Raw genomic sequence first — 11,469 nt, 5'->3', positions numbered from 1 at the left:
TTTTAGCTTTAAAAAAGAAATTGTGTATATTTATGGCATTAAAAGATAAACTATGTTGATATTATACTATAGATACATTTTATACATTTCTGAGTTCCTAAACATTTTCTGTCATCTGCACCTTCTACAACCAACTCTCCCTGAATTCCCATTTCATTTCTTATGCCTCGGTATAGCGAAACTTGATGGGCAAAGTCTTGGTGTAGAAGGGAGGCCTGAGTGTAAAGTGCCTGCCCATAGGAGGAGTTACAGAATGGCAGCTCTCACGATGATGATGATGATGACGATGACAGTTTGCCCAGCCATTTGTCAGATTTTTTCCAGTCTTTTGGTACTGAAGAGTGCCTCCATGGATGCTTCAGTATATATCCCAGGAGCAAGGAGAGAAGGGACTTGGCCATGTTCACACAGAATCAGAGGGAAAAAATCAGGCCTAGAATCCAAGTCTTTGGCTCCTGCTCTGGTATTCTTCCTATTCTGCTGTCCCATTCCCCATCCTCCCTCTTGCCCTTTGCAGAGCCACAGGGGCTGAAGAGGGCAGGTGGGATTCAGAAGTTGCAGAATTCAATAAATAATACTCTTTATTGTAGGTTGGTCAAAAGGCACAGCTGTGGCTGGAGCCAGGCATCCTCTAGAAGCCTAGATTTGGCTCCATCCCAGCATTGCGGAAAGGGTGGGGGCGGCAGTCCTCAGCCCCAGATGTTTGCTCTGGAGCAGGGTGGGGGCAAGGTCTGACCCTGGGCCTCAAGGCCTTCACTTTTTCTTCTCCTTGGCCTTCGGTGATGGCAGTGGCTGCTGTTGCCGCTGCTGCCGCTGCTGCTGCCACTGCTGCTTCCGCTGCTGTTTCCTCTTCAGTCTCAAGGCCTTCCGCCTCTGCAGTGTCTGCATCACCTGCTCCTTGAACTGCCGATTCTTCTGCCTGATCTTGGCCAGCTCTGCCTTCCTCTTAGCCTCGAGGTCTGGGTCCTGCAGAGCCAGGGCACATGCCAGCCGGCCAATGCTGGTCAAGCCCTGCCACCCCACCCCACCCCATCCCCACCTCCAGGGCCTGAGAGCACCTACCTTCCCTTCCAGGATCAGCTGCTTTCTCTTATTGATCTCTTTCTTCTCATCAAAGTCTGTGGCCTCCAGTTTCTAGGAAGTAAAGAGGGGCAAGGATGTGGGCCAAAGGAGACACCCTGGGGTCCTCATGAACCTCCCTCCAGTGAGAGAATGAGAATCGCACGAGCCAGGGCTGGTAGACTTCGGAACATGTTTAGTCTAGTTCCCATCTCTTTTTAACCCATACTCCTGTCTCAGAGCTGATACTAAGTATCTCCCAGCTGCCCTACAGGCTGCCTGGGCACTGAGCCAGCATCACCCAGCTGTGAGGGGCAGAGCCCAGAGCTGAGCCCAAGGAGCACCCTTGGCCTCAGAGGCCTCCTTGGGGCTGGAGTCCTGCTCTGGGCATTTCTCAGGAGTCGCCCTGACTGGCCTGCTCCTCCCCTAGGCTGCTGTGCCCACTCACAATCTCACACTCTCTTCGGACCACGTTGACCTGGGTGAGGATTTTGAGGACGGTGGCCTCCTCCACACTGAAGTCTTTCAGCTTCATCTCTGCAGGGGGCAGAAAGGGAGGGATGGATAAGGAGAAAGAGAGTACACCTGGCCTAAGGAAGACCCATGGAGCAGGCAGAGCGAGGCTGAGGCCTTTCCAAATCACTTGGGAGTGCCAGCCTGGCAGACACCACATGGGGCATTACTTACTGATCTCTTCCTCGATAGCGTGCAGCAGGTGTATGTCATACTGAGTCACCAGGGTGATGGCAATGCCGTCGCGCCCTGAGGAGAAGCCAAGAGGAGTCACCGAATGGGACTGGGTTAGCACTTCTGCTCCCTGCCTCCCCCATTTCTGGCACCTGCAGGGCTCCCAAGGTTTGTCAGGGGCAGCCTATACAGCAGGTAGGTCTGGCCCAGGGGGCTAAGAGGTTCCAAGGAGGTCCAAGGTCCAGCCCCACAAGGTCTGCCCCTCCCCAGGGCCTGGCATCCCCAGGCTCAGACACTTCTGCTCACCTGCCCGGGCAGTCCGCCCTACCCGGTGGATATAGATCTTAGGAAGGCCTGGAGTATTATGATTGATGACAACCTGCACCGTGGGAATATCCAAGCCTCTGGGAAGAACAGGGAAGGCCATAGTAGTGTAAGAATCTTATCAGCAGAATAAACATCTCTTTTCTAAATAAAGATCTCTCTCTTCTAAATAAACAGCCTCTTTCCTAACACTTTACCCTTTTCAAAGCATCTTGCTATCCAGTAACTCATTTCAGAATGAATGGAATGCCAATAATTCAGTAGCTCTCTAAGGGAGGGATTATCAAATCCATTTGATGGATGAGCAAATTGAGGCCCAGAAAGGGGAGCACACTTGCCCAAGTTCGCTGTAGTTAGTGACCAAGTCAGGACTAGAAATCAAGACTCCCATTCAGAGCTCTTTCTGACACTTCCGTATTGTCCTTAGAACCAGGTCTCCTAAGCCACCCCTCCCTGGTGGCCCTAGGGTCTATGCTGGGGGAGGGGGTAGTCTGGGACCCCATGCCCACAGTCGGTCTTGGGGTCTTTTTCCTCCTACCGAGATGCCACATCTGTTGCAATCAAGATCCGGTAGACGCTAGACTTGAATTTGGCCAAAGCAGCAAAGCGAGCTTTCTGTTGGGGAGAGAGAGATGCCTTGTGGAGCCATCAAGGTCCCCTACCCCATCTCGGAGCATGGTTTGAAAAAAGGAGGGGGCAGGCCTAAGTTTAGGGAGAGCATCTTTCTGGCCCAGGCCCTGATGGGGTGAAAGGGAGCCCCAACAACTTGCCTGCTTCATCATGGAATGCAGTGCAACAGAAGGGAAATTGAACCTCCTCAGCATCATGTTCAATACCTGGCAGGTCCTGCAAAAGAGAAAACAAGCCTTCTGGAGGCACCAGGGGGTTTCGATGACAGGGTTAACTGTTGAGATCTCCGCTCCTTCTCCCACATCATGGGAAATATAGGCCGATCCTGAGCAGGGGTGTTGCTGAACAACCCCCCGGGGTGGATTAAAACCCTAGGACCCTTCCAGCTCTTAGTGTGGCCCCTAACTCACTTGCACGTGCTGGTGAAGATGATGATGGACCAGTCCTCATGCTCATCTTGGAAGGTCTGGATCAGATGCACGAGGTAGGCGTCCTTGACCTTCTCAGGCACCAGCAAGTAGCGCTGGTCCAGCTGCTCCACAGTGCGGACCCTGAGGGCAGTGAATGACAGGTGGAATGAAGGATAACATCCAGAGGAAGCTGCTTCCCTTCAAGATCTCCTAGTGGTGGGGCAGATGGAAACAGCCCAAACACTAGCCTTGAAAATCAGCCATGGGGTGGCCCCTTCTGGCTCTAGAGCTGCTAGCACTCTGCCTGGATCACAGGCTCCCTCATGTACCCAGATTCTCTTGGCCCATGTGTGGACACCCTTTTCTGCCTGAACAGAAGTTTCTGGGTATAGAAACACTTCCTGGTTAGCAGCAAGGCTGAGGCCTGGGTATGGCGTGAGCCCAGAAGCCAATGTCCTGTCTCCCATTTGACCCTCCCTCCTTTTCTTTCCAGGTAGGAGTTGCAAGGAGATGAGAGAAGCGTTTGTGGTAGGAGTGACCCTTCAAAGAAAGTTAAAGAGGAATCTGGCTGGGAGATGGGTAGTGTTGAGCAGCACCCTCTCAGCCGGGTGTGTCACTCACTCAGCTGGGGCCTCCCAGAAGAAGGGCTTATTAGTAGCAATGCCCTGGAGAACCTTTAATGTGTCAGTAAGGGTGGCGCTGAAGAGAAGTGTCTGCCGCTGGGCTGGGGCTGCATCAAAAATCACTTCCAAGTCTTTGGTGAAATCGGTGCAGCCCTGTTCCAGCAGCCGGTCAGCCTCATCCATCACCTAGCAAAGGAAAAGAGAGCCATTATGGAATCTTGAGCCTCCCCAGCTTTAGGATTAGCACAGGGCTTTCCTTGGAATAGGCCGGGGTGATGTGGGAAGAGCACACAATAAGAAAATAAAAGAGATTAGCTTGGAGCTGGATCCTCAGACTCACAACCTCAGGGTTTGCTGCCTCTTGGTGGAAGGAGACCACCCATGCCAGCTCCTAAGGCTGGGGGGGGAGAACGAGTGCCTGCCACAGGGGCTAGAGGAATATGGAAACCCCAGGGCCCTGTGCAGAGCAAGCACATAACCAGCGTCTGCTGCATGTATTGAGGGTGAGTTCCCCATCATGGAGGTAATGAATGACAGATTCTCAAAGACCTGATGGGAAGCCCCTGGCTCATGGCAGGAGACTCCCAGAGAGAGACCTTAGGCTGGAGCAAATGGGGAGCAGGGAGGGAAATGTCAGGGCTCACCAAAAAACGTATCTTCTTGATGTTGAATGTATTGGAGCTTCGGAGGTGATCAGCCAGGCGGCCTGGCGTTGCGATGACCACGTGGGGCTTGCGGGATAGTTCCAGGGCCTGGGCCACCATGTCTATAGGAAACGGGAAAAGGAAAAGAAAGCAAGAAGGAATAAAAGTAACTCTCAGGACCCACAGAGACCCTTCCTCTGTTATCACAATTGAGCTATTTAGGGCATAACTGGGCCTGGGATTCACATACCCATTCCTCCAACAATGATACAATCCTTCAGTCCCAAGGGCTTTCCAAGAACACGGAACTGCTCAGCAATCTGATAAGCCAGCTCCCTGCAAAACAGAACCACCCCCCAAACACACACATTACACCTAGATAGTGCTTTGGAAACTTATCTCATTAAGCCTGGAAAGTAGGTGCTACAGGTATTATTTCTACTTTACAGATGAGGAAACTGAGGGCAAAGGCTGTCCTTTATTTCCCCCCAGATTTGTATCCCTGGTATTTGGTAATGCCTGGCACATGGTAGGCATTTAATAAATGTTTAGTAATTGACTGACTAAAAAATGTTTAGTTTTTGACTGACTAAAAAAGAATAAGTGACGTGCCTAAGATCACATAGTAATGGCAAGGGAAGGAGAAGGCTGAAGCCAGACCTCCCTAATTCCAAGTCCCAGATTCTCATGTTCATTTGGGTTGTCAACCCAAATGTTCTTGAGGTTTATTCTCTGCCTAACAGAGCTGGAAGGTCCCAGAGGGCATCTAGTCCAACTTCTACTTGAATAGGAATTCTCTCAACAACCTGCTCCACAACGGTCACGTGACCTTTTGCCCAAGCCCTTTTGGGAAGTCAGCCCATTCCACTCTGGCTGGCTGCCTTAGGAAGGTCTTCCTCAGGTGAAGCCTCTCTTTGCCTCTGTGCAGTTTCTGTTGACTAGCTGTGCTCTTGGGGACCAAGCAAAATGAGATTAGTCCTTGGTTCGTGGGACAGCCAACTACTAGAGGTCAGTCAGCACATCCTCGCTTATCCATGCTAAACATTCCCACCTTCTTCAACCAATTCCAAACACTGCATGAACCAGAGCCTCTTCTCCATCCTAGTTATCCCATGTACATTCCTCAGTTTATTGATGGCCACCTTAGAGGCAGTGCCTAGAAGTGATCTTCCATGGGTCAGTTTACAGTCTACCAATACCCCCCGTTCTTTCCCAGATGAATTGCTGTTCCCCATTGTACCTGTGAGGTTGGTTTTTTTTTTTAAACATAAATTGGGACTTTACACTTATCTTCCCTATCAAATTTCATCTGATTAACTTTAGTGCTCTAGCCTGTTAAGATCTATTTGAAGCCATTCTCCATCATGCGGTGTCAGCTGTCCCAGACCAGTCCTGTGTTATCTTCAAATCCAAGAGGGATGTCATCCATGCTTTAGTAACTGCCCAACATGTTCAGATAGCCAAGCACACTCAGATCCTTTGTGCATGGAATGGAATTGCTTAAAGCTATGGCACACCCCTGGCTTTCCCAGGTATGGAGATAGAGAAGGCTCTGCATGGACAGTGGAACCACATAATCTCAAAGCTATGAAGAATCTTAAAGATTATCTAGTCTAGGGTCAACTAGGTGTTTCAGTAGATTGAGAGCCAGTCCTGGACATGTGAGGTCTTGGGTCCTGAGACAAGGCAGCCATGACTTAGCCAGAAGGTAGGAAATTGTTATCAGGGCTAATAAGACAACCTCCTCATTCACTGGCCCTGATATTCCTAGTCAGAACCCACCAACTCTAATTGAATTTCTGGGGTCTAATTCAGCTCTGAGTAATAAGATGGGGTGACAGGGAACCAAAGAAAGGAAAAATAGCAGGTATGTGCTTTAGCGATAAAGGTCAATATTATAAATAAATTAGAGAAGTGTAGAAGAAATTATCTGTCAGTTTTATGGCTAGGGGAAGAGTTCAAGACCAAATAAGAGGTAGCGAGGGTCACGGGAGAAAATGGACAATTCCATAACATAAACTTTTAAAAAAAGTTTTTCCACAGATAAAAACAATGCAACTAAAACTAGAAGAAGGAAATTGTGAGGAAAAAAAATGTATGCAGCAAATTTTTCTGCTAAAGGTCTCATTAGCCATACGAAAAAATGCTCTAAGAAAAAAATGCAAATTAAAACAAATCTGAAGTATTACTTCACATCCATTAGAATGGCAAAGTTGACAAAAAAGGAAAATTACAAATGCTGAAGGGACTATGGGAAAACAGCTACAATGATGCGCTGTTGGTGGAAATGTCAATTGGTCCGGCCACCTAGCTGCCCTCTTTCCCCTTATTGATAAGTTCAATGATCTTTTGTCAGTCCTCATCCTCCGTGACCTTTCTGCAGCTTCTGAAACTGCTGGCCCTCTCCTCCTTCTGGAGAGCCTTTCTTCTCTCAGCATTCATGACACTGCTATATCATGACTCTCCTTGTGTGGTCTGACTACTCCATATCACACCCCCTACTTTTAAGTATTCCCCAAGACAAATCACAAAAATAGATTTAAAACTGAAAGGAACCTCAGAGGCTATCTAGTCCAAACCCTCCAATTTACAAATGAGGAAACTGAGTCCCATGGAGGTTAAGTGACTTGCCCAAGGTTGTGAATGTAATGAACATGAGAGGTGGGATTTGAATCTGGCTTAGGCTCATTCTCTACTCTCAGCAGTTAGGTGGCACAGTGTCTGGAATCAGGAAGACTGGGTTCAAATTTAGCCTCAGACATATAATAGCAGTGTGTCCCTTTAGTTTACCACCCCTCCACCCAGCAGCCCAATGAGAGCACTCTCCCTCCCCTGTGTGGGGTAATGGGGAAGGGGGGCGCCATGCCCAGCTGGGGGGTGGGGTGGGGGTGGGGGTGTTGGGGGTGGGATGGTGGTGGTGCCTCAGCACTCCATCTCTAAAAGATTTGCCATCATTGTCCTAGACCATTGCATCATTCAGAATAGTTAAATCATTCACCTAAAGCAATCACCTACTAGGGTTGTTTTGGGGACAAAATGATAGATTTGGGATTTTTTTGTTTGTTTTGTTTTCTAACGTCTTGAATTTCAGACTCTTTTCCTCTCCCTTCCCTGAGGTGGTAAGCAATTTGATATAGCTTATACACATGCTACCATACAAAACATTCTCACATTCATGTTGTAGAAGAAGACACATATAGAAAATTAAGTGGAAAATGTTCTGCTTCAATCTGCATTCAGACGCCATCTACCTCTCTGGAGGTAGAGAGCATTCTTTGTCCTAAGTGCCTCAGAATTGTCCTAGATCAGTGATGGGGTGCCAAAGATGACATGCAGAGTGCTCTCCATGGGCACATCCCCCCCACCCCCTGGGTTCATTAATAGAAAGGCAGAGGGACTCAGGCAAGATGCTCCCTTCTCTCCACCTTGCCTGATGACATTCTTTTACACCCCTCATCCCTCTGCCCAGCAGCCCTATGGGAGTGCACAGGTGGTAAGGTGGGCAGCGCACAGGCAGCAGAGCGCTCAGGCCACTCCCCTCCCCTTCTCTACACTCACTGAGGGCATTTCTCACTTCCCCCACCCCTCTACCCAGCAGCCCAATGAGAGCACTTTCTCCCTCCCCTGTGTGGGGTAATGGGAGGGGGGGAATGCCCAACTTGGGGGTGGGGTGGGGTGGAATGGTGGTGGTGCCCCAGCACTCCATCTCTAAAAGATTCGCCATCACTATCCTAGATCATTGCATCGTTCAGAATAGTTAAATCATTCACAGTTGATCATCCTAATATTGCTATCACTGTATACAATGTTCTCCTAGTTCTGCTCACTTCACTTTGTATCTGTTCATAGAAATCTGTCCAGGTTTTTCTGAAATCATTCTGCATGTCATTTCTTATCGCACAACTGTTTTCTATTCCATTCATATACAACGTGTTCAGCCATTCCCCAATTAATGCGCATCCCCTAGATTTCCAACTCTTTGCCACCACAAAAAGAGCTTCTATAAATATTTTTGTACAGATAGGTCCTTTTCCCATTTTTTTGATTCTCTTTGGGACACAGACATAGTAGTTTATCTATTCTTTACAGCTCAGCTCAAATGTCACAAAGCTATTCCTAATGCCCACCCTATACACAACAACAAAAATCTCAAGCCTATCAGAATTCATATAGCTCAATCATGATATACTGGGTATTACAGTTATCTGCATACATGTCAATAAACTTTCATTAAGTACTTAATCTGTGCCAGGCTCAGTTCTAAGCACAGGGGATACAAGGAAAGGCAAAAGAGAATCTATGCCCTTAAGGAGCTCAGTCTAATGGGAGAGGCAACAGGCAAACAACTGTGCACAAACAGAATATGGATTGGATAAATCAAAGATCATCATCATAGGGAAGACATTAGAGCAGGAATGATCTAATACTGCATCTCCTCTAGAACAGTGCAAATGTTTGTGGCCACTATTGGGAATGATACCCTTTAAGTGGACAAATAGAAAAAGAGCAAGATTTCAATTAACATTAAATGTTACCTCACTGGAAATGTGAACATGGCCTTACCTGGTGGGAGTCAGCACAAGGCAGAAAATGCCAAAGGGGTCCTCAGACAACTTCTGCAGAATAGGGAGAACAAAAGCAGCAGTCTTGCCACTGCCAGTCTTGGCACATCCCATGCAGTCTCGACCTGAGATAACAACAATAATAATGACTTTTTGTTGGTAAAAACATTTTACCAAGTGATTTTAAATACATTTTCTAATTTTATCCCCGTGAGGTAGTATAAGAATTATTGATCCCAGCTTCCATGGGGGAAATAACTCTTCTAAGGCACTCTAATTAGTCCAAAGCACAGCCAAACCTCCAATAGGCTAGAACCAAGGTAGATTTTTTTTTAACCCTAATCTTCTGTCTTAGAATCAATACTGTGTTTTCGTTCTGAGGCAGAATAATAGTAAGGTCTAGGCAATGGGGGCTAAAGGACTTGTCCAGGGTCACACAACTAGGAAGTGTCTGAGGCCAGATTTGAACCTAGGATCTCCCATCTCTATGCCTGGCTCTCCATCCACTGAGCCACCTAGCTGACCCTCCAGGTAGATCTTCTGATGCCAGGGCTCTTTTCACTGGACCAGCTGCTGCCTAGGATAAAGAGGCTTGGAGAAAATGACATTTTTTTAAATCAATTAATAAGCATTTATTATACTCATACTACATGCTAGGCACTGTGCTAGGGGTTGGAGATACAGAGACATAAATGAAACAATACCTGCCCTCAGTAAGCTTACACTCCAGCCAGGGTTTGAGAAAATATGTATATATACAGGTATGTTCAAAATATACCATAGACTTCATGATCTCTGAGGATACTCATCCTAGCCCTGGACTCACTCTCACAGACCAAGGCCAGCTACATCTTTTCTCACTCAAGGCTCTAGGGGTACCCCCTAAGAAGTCATGAGTGATTCTCAAATGCTAATCAGCTCAAGATCCCATTCCAGTGAATTCTACTCTATGGTAACCACCAAATATAAGTGCCTGTTTTATTAACCAATTAATATTAATTAGCTTTTTCTTTTTTCCTTTAGTAATGATTTATTCCACCACCACCCCCCCCAATAAATGTAAAAACAAATTTTGGCATTTCTTTTCTGACATTTTGAGTTCCACATTCTCTCCCTCTTCCCTTCTCCCTGAGAGGGTAAGCAATTTGTTATTGGTTATACATGTACTATCATATAAAACCTATTTCCTGGAGGAATTTAAAGCCCATGAGACAGAAGAGGAGGAAATCTAGAGGTAGGAAAGAGTGTTTTCTAGAGAGGCAAAAGGAAGGGAAGGATAAGGGATAAGGAAGAATCCACAATAAGGATGATGGGTAAGGAGTCTAGAGGTGAAAGAGCAGGGAATAAGGAAGGGAACTGAGGGGATGTAGGACATTTGGGGGCTCAAATGAGATCATTTAGAGAAAGTGTTATATAAATGTCAGGTATTATTATTATTATTATTAAGGAAGCAGAGTAGACTCCAGGGGATGAGGGAAGAGAGAGGATAAAGACTGATACAGGATAGAGGGTGAAGAAACTGGGGAATGAAAAGGAGGCAGAATAAGAGGTGATGAAAGAATGAGCAAGGAAGACTGCAGACTGGTGGCGAGGGAGATGAAGGAGGGATAACAATAGATAATAATTCTTTAGCACCTGAAAGTTTGCAAAGTGTGGTGTGCAGCTTCTTGGGGGCAGCTGGGTAGCTCAGTGGATTTAGAGTCAGGCGTAGAGATAGGAGGTCCTGGGTTCAAAAGTGGCCGCAGATACTTCCCAGCAGTGTGACCCTGGGCAAGTCACTTGACCCCCATTGCCTAGCCCTTACCACTCTTCTGCTTTGGAACCAATACCCAGTACTGATTCCAAGACAGAAGGTAAGGGTTTTTGGTTTGTTTGTTTTTTTAAGTTTGCAAAGTGCTTGACGTATCTCACTTTATTTATTCTTCCAACAATTCCTAGGGGTAGGTGCTGTTAATATATTTTTTAATTCTTATTTTTTGTCTTAGAATGGATACTAAGTTATCAGTTCTAAAGCAGAAGCAATGGGGGTAAGTATTTTGCCCAGGCTCACACAGCTAGGAAGTGCCTGGCACAAGGTCCTCCTGTCTCCTGGGCTGGCTCTCTAACCACTTAGCCATTTAGCCGCCCCTATTAATAATAGGCATTTTATGGATGAGAGCATTGAGGCTGAGAGGTAAAGTGATTTGCTCGGCTCAGAGTGGAATGCAGAGGCGAGTATTTGAACTCGGACCTAAGGGGCGAGCAGGCGGAGGGTGGAATTAGGCCACTTACCCTCTAGAATAGCGGGGACACAGTTCTGCTGCACCGGCGTGGGATGCTTCAGGCCCAGCTGGCGACATTGCGCCACCAGCCACGACGCCAGCCCCAGCTTTGCGAACTCCGCCATCGTTCTGCCGCTTCTGGAGTTTCAACTTTTTTCTCCTCTTCCAGGAGCGCGGACACTACTGGATCCTGAAAACCAGACGCTCACCTACCCGGCTACACTTCCGGGACGTTCCTTACGTCACCTCCGGTACACACCATCCTCCTC

The 11,469-nt window shown here is 47.4% G+C and overlaps 1 protein-coding gene and 1 non-coding gene across 2 annotated transcripts; both read right to left on the bottom strand.

Annotated features, from left to right (window-relative positions):
- On the bottom strand, positions 1-11,463 carry DDX49 (DEAD-box helicase 49). Its single transcript, XM_001370537.4, has 13 exons — positions 11,211-11,463; positions 8,941-9,064; positions 4,628-4,713; positions 4,378-4,499; positions 3,732-3,919; positions 3,111-3,251; positions 2,841-2,916; positions 2,609-2,685; positions 2,053-2,150; positions 1,747-1,821; positions 1,508-1,596; positions 1,063-1,134; positions 1-966 (listed from the first exon to the last, which is right to left on the bottom strand). Exons 1-13 carry the CDS (start codon positions 11,323-11,325, stop codon positions 754-756), a joined length of 1,476 nt encoding a protein of 491 aa, XP_001370574.2. The 5' UTR covers positions 11,326-11,463; the 3' UTR covers positions 1-753.
- MIR12343 (microRNA mir-12343) lies at positions 3,833-3,890 on the bottom strand. Its single transcript, NR_162892.1, has one exon. It is a non-coding gene; the product is annotated as a microRNA mir-12343 (primary transcript).
- Positions 11,464-11,469: the final 6 nt, after the last annotated feature.

This window comes from Monodelphis domestica, chromosome 3, assembly GCF_027887165.1.
Source record: "Monodelphis domestica isolate mMonDom1 chromosome 3, mMonDom1.pri, whole genome shotgun sequence".
NCBI classification, from domain to species: Eukaryota; Metazoa; Chordata; class Mammalia; order Didelphimorphia; family Didelphidae; genus Monodelphis; species Monodelphis domestica.
The sequence above is the reverse complement of the archived record's forward strand: the minus strand, read 5'-3'. Positions and strand labels throughout refer to the sequence as shown.

Bases quoted from the DNA above. Each gene is read 5' to 3' on its own strand.
- DDX49 (XM_001370537.4), bottom strand. From the start codon at position 11,325: ATGGCGGAGTTCGCAAAGCTGGGGCTGGCGTCGTGGCTGGTGGCGCAA. The intron at 4,714-8,940 runs GTAAGGCCATGT...TCTGTTTTGCAG, and splicing joins CTTGTGCTGACTCCCACCAG to GGAGCTGGCTTATCAGATTG. The intron at 1,822-2,052 runs GTGAGCAGAAGT...GCTTCTCCTCAG, and splicing joins AGGGCGGACTGCCCGGGCAG to GGCGCGACGGCATTGCCATC.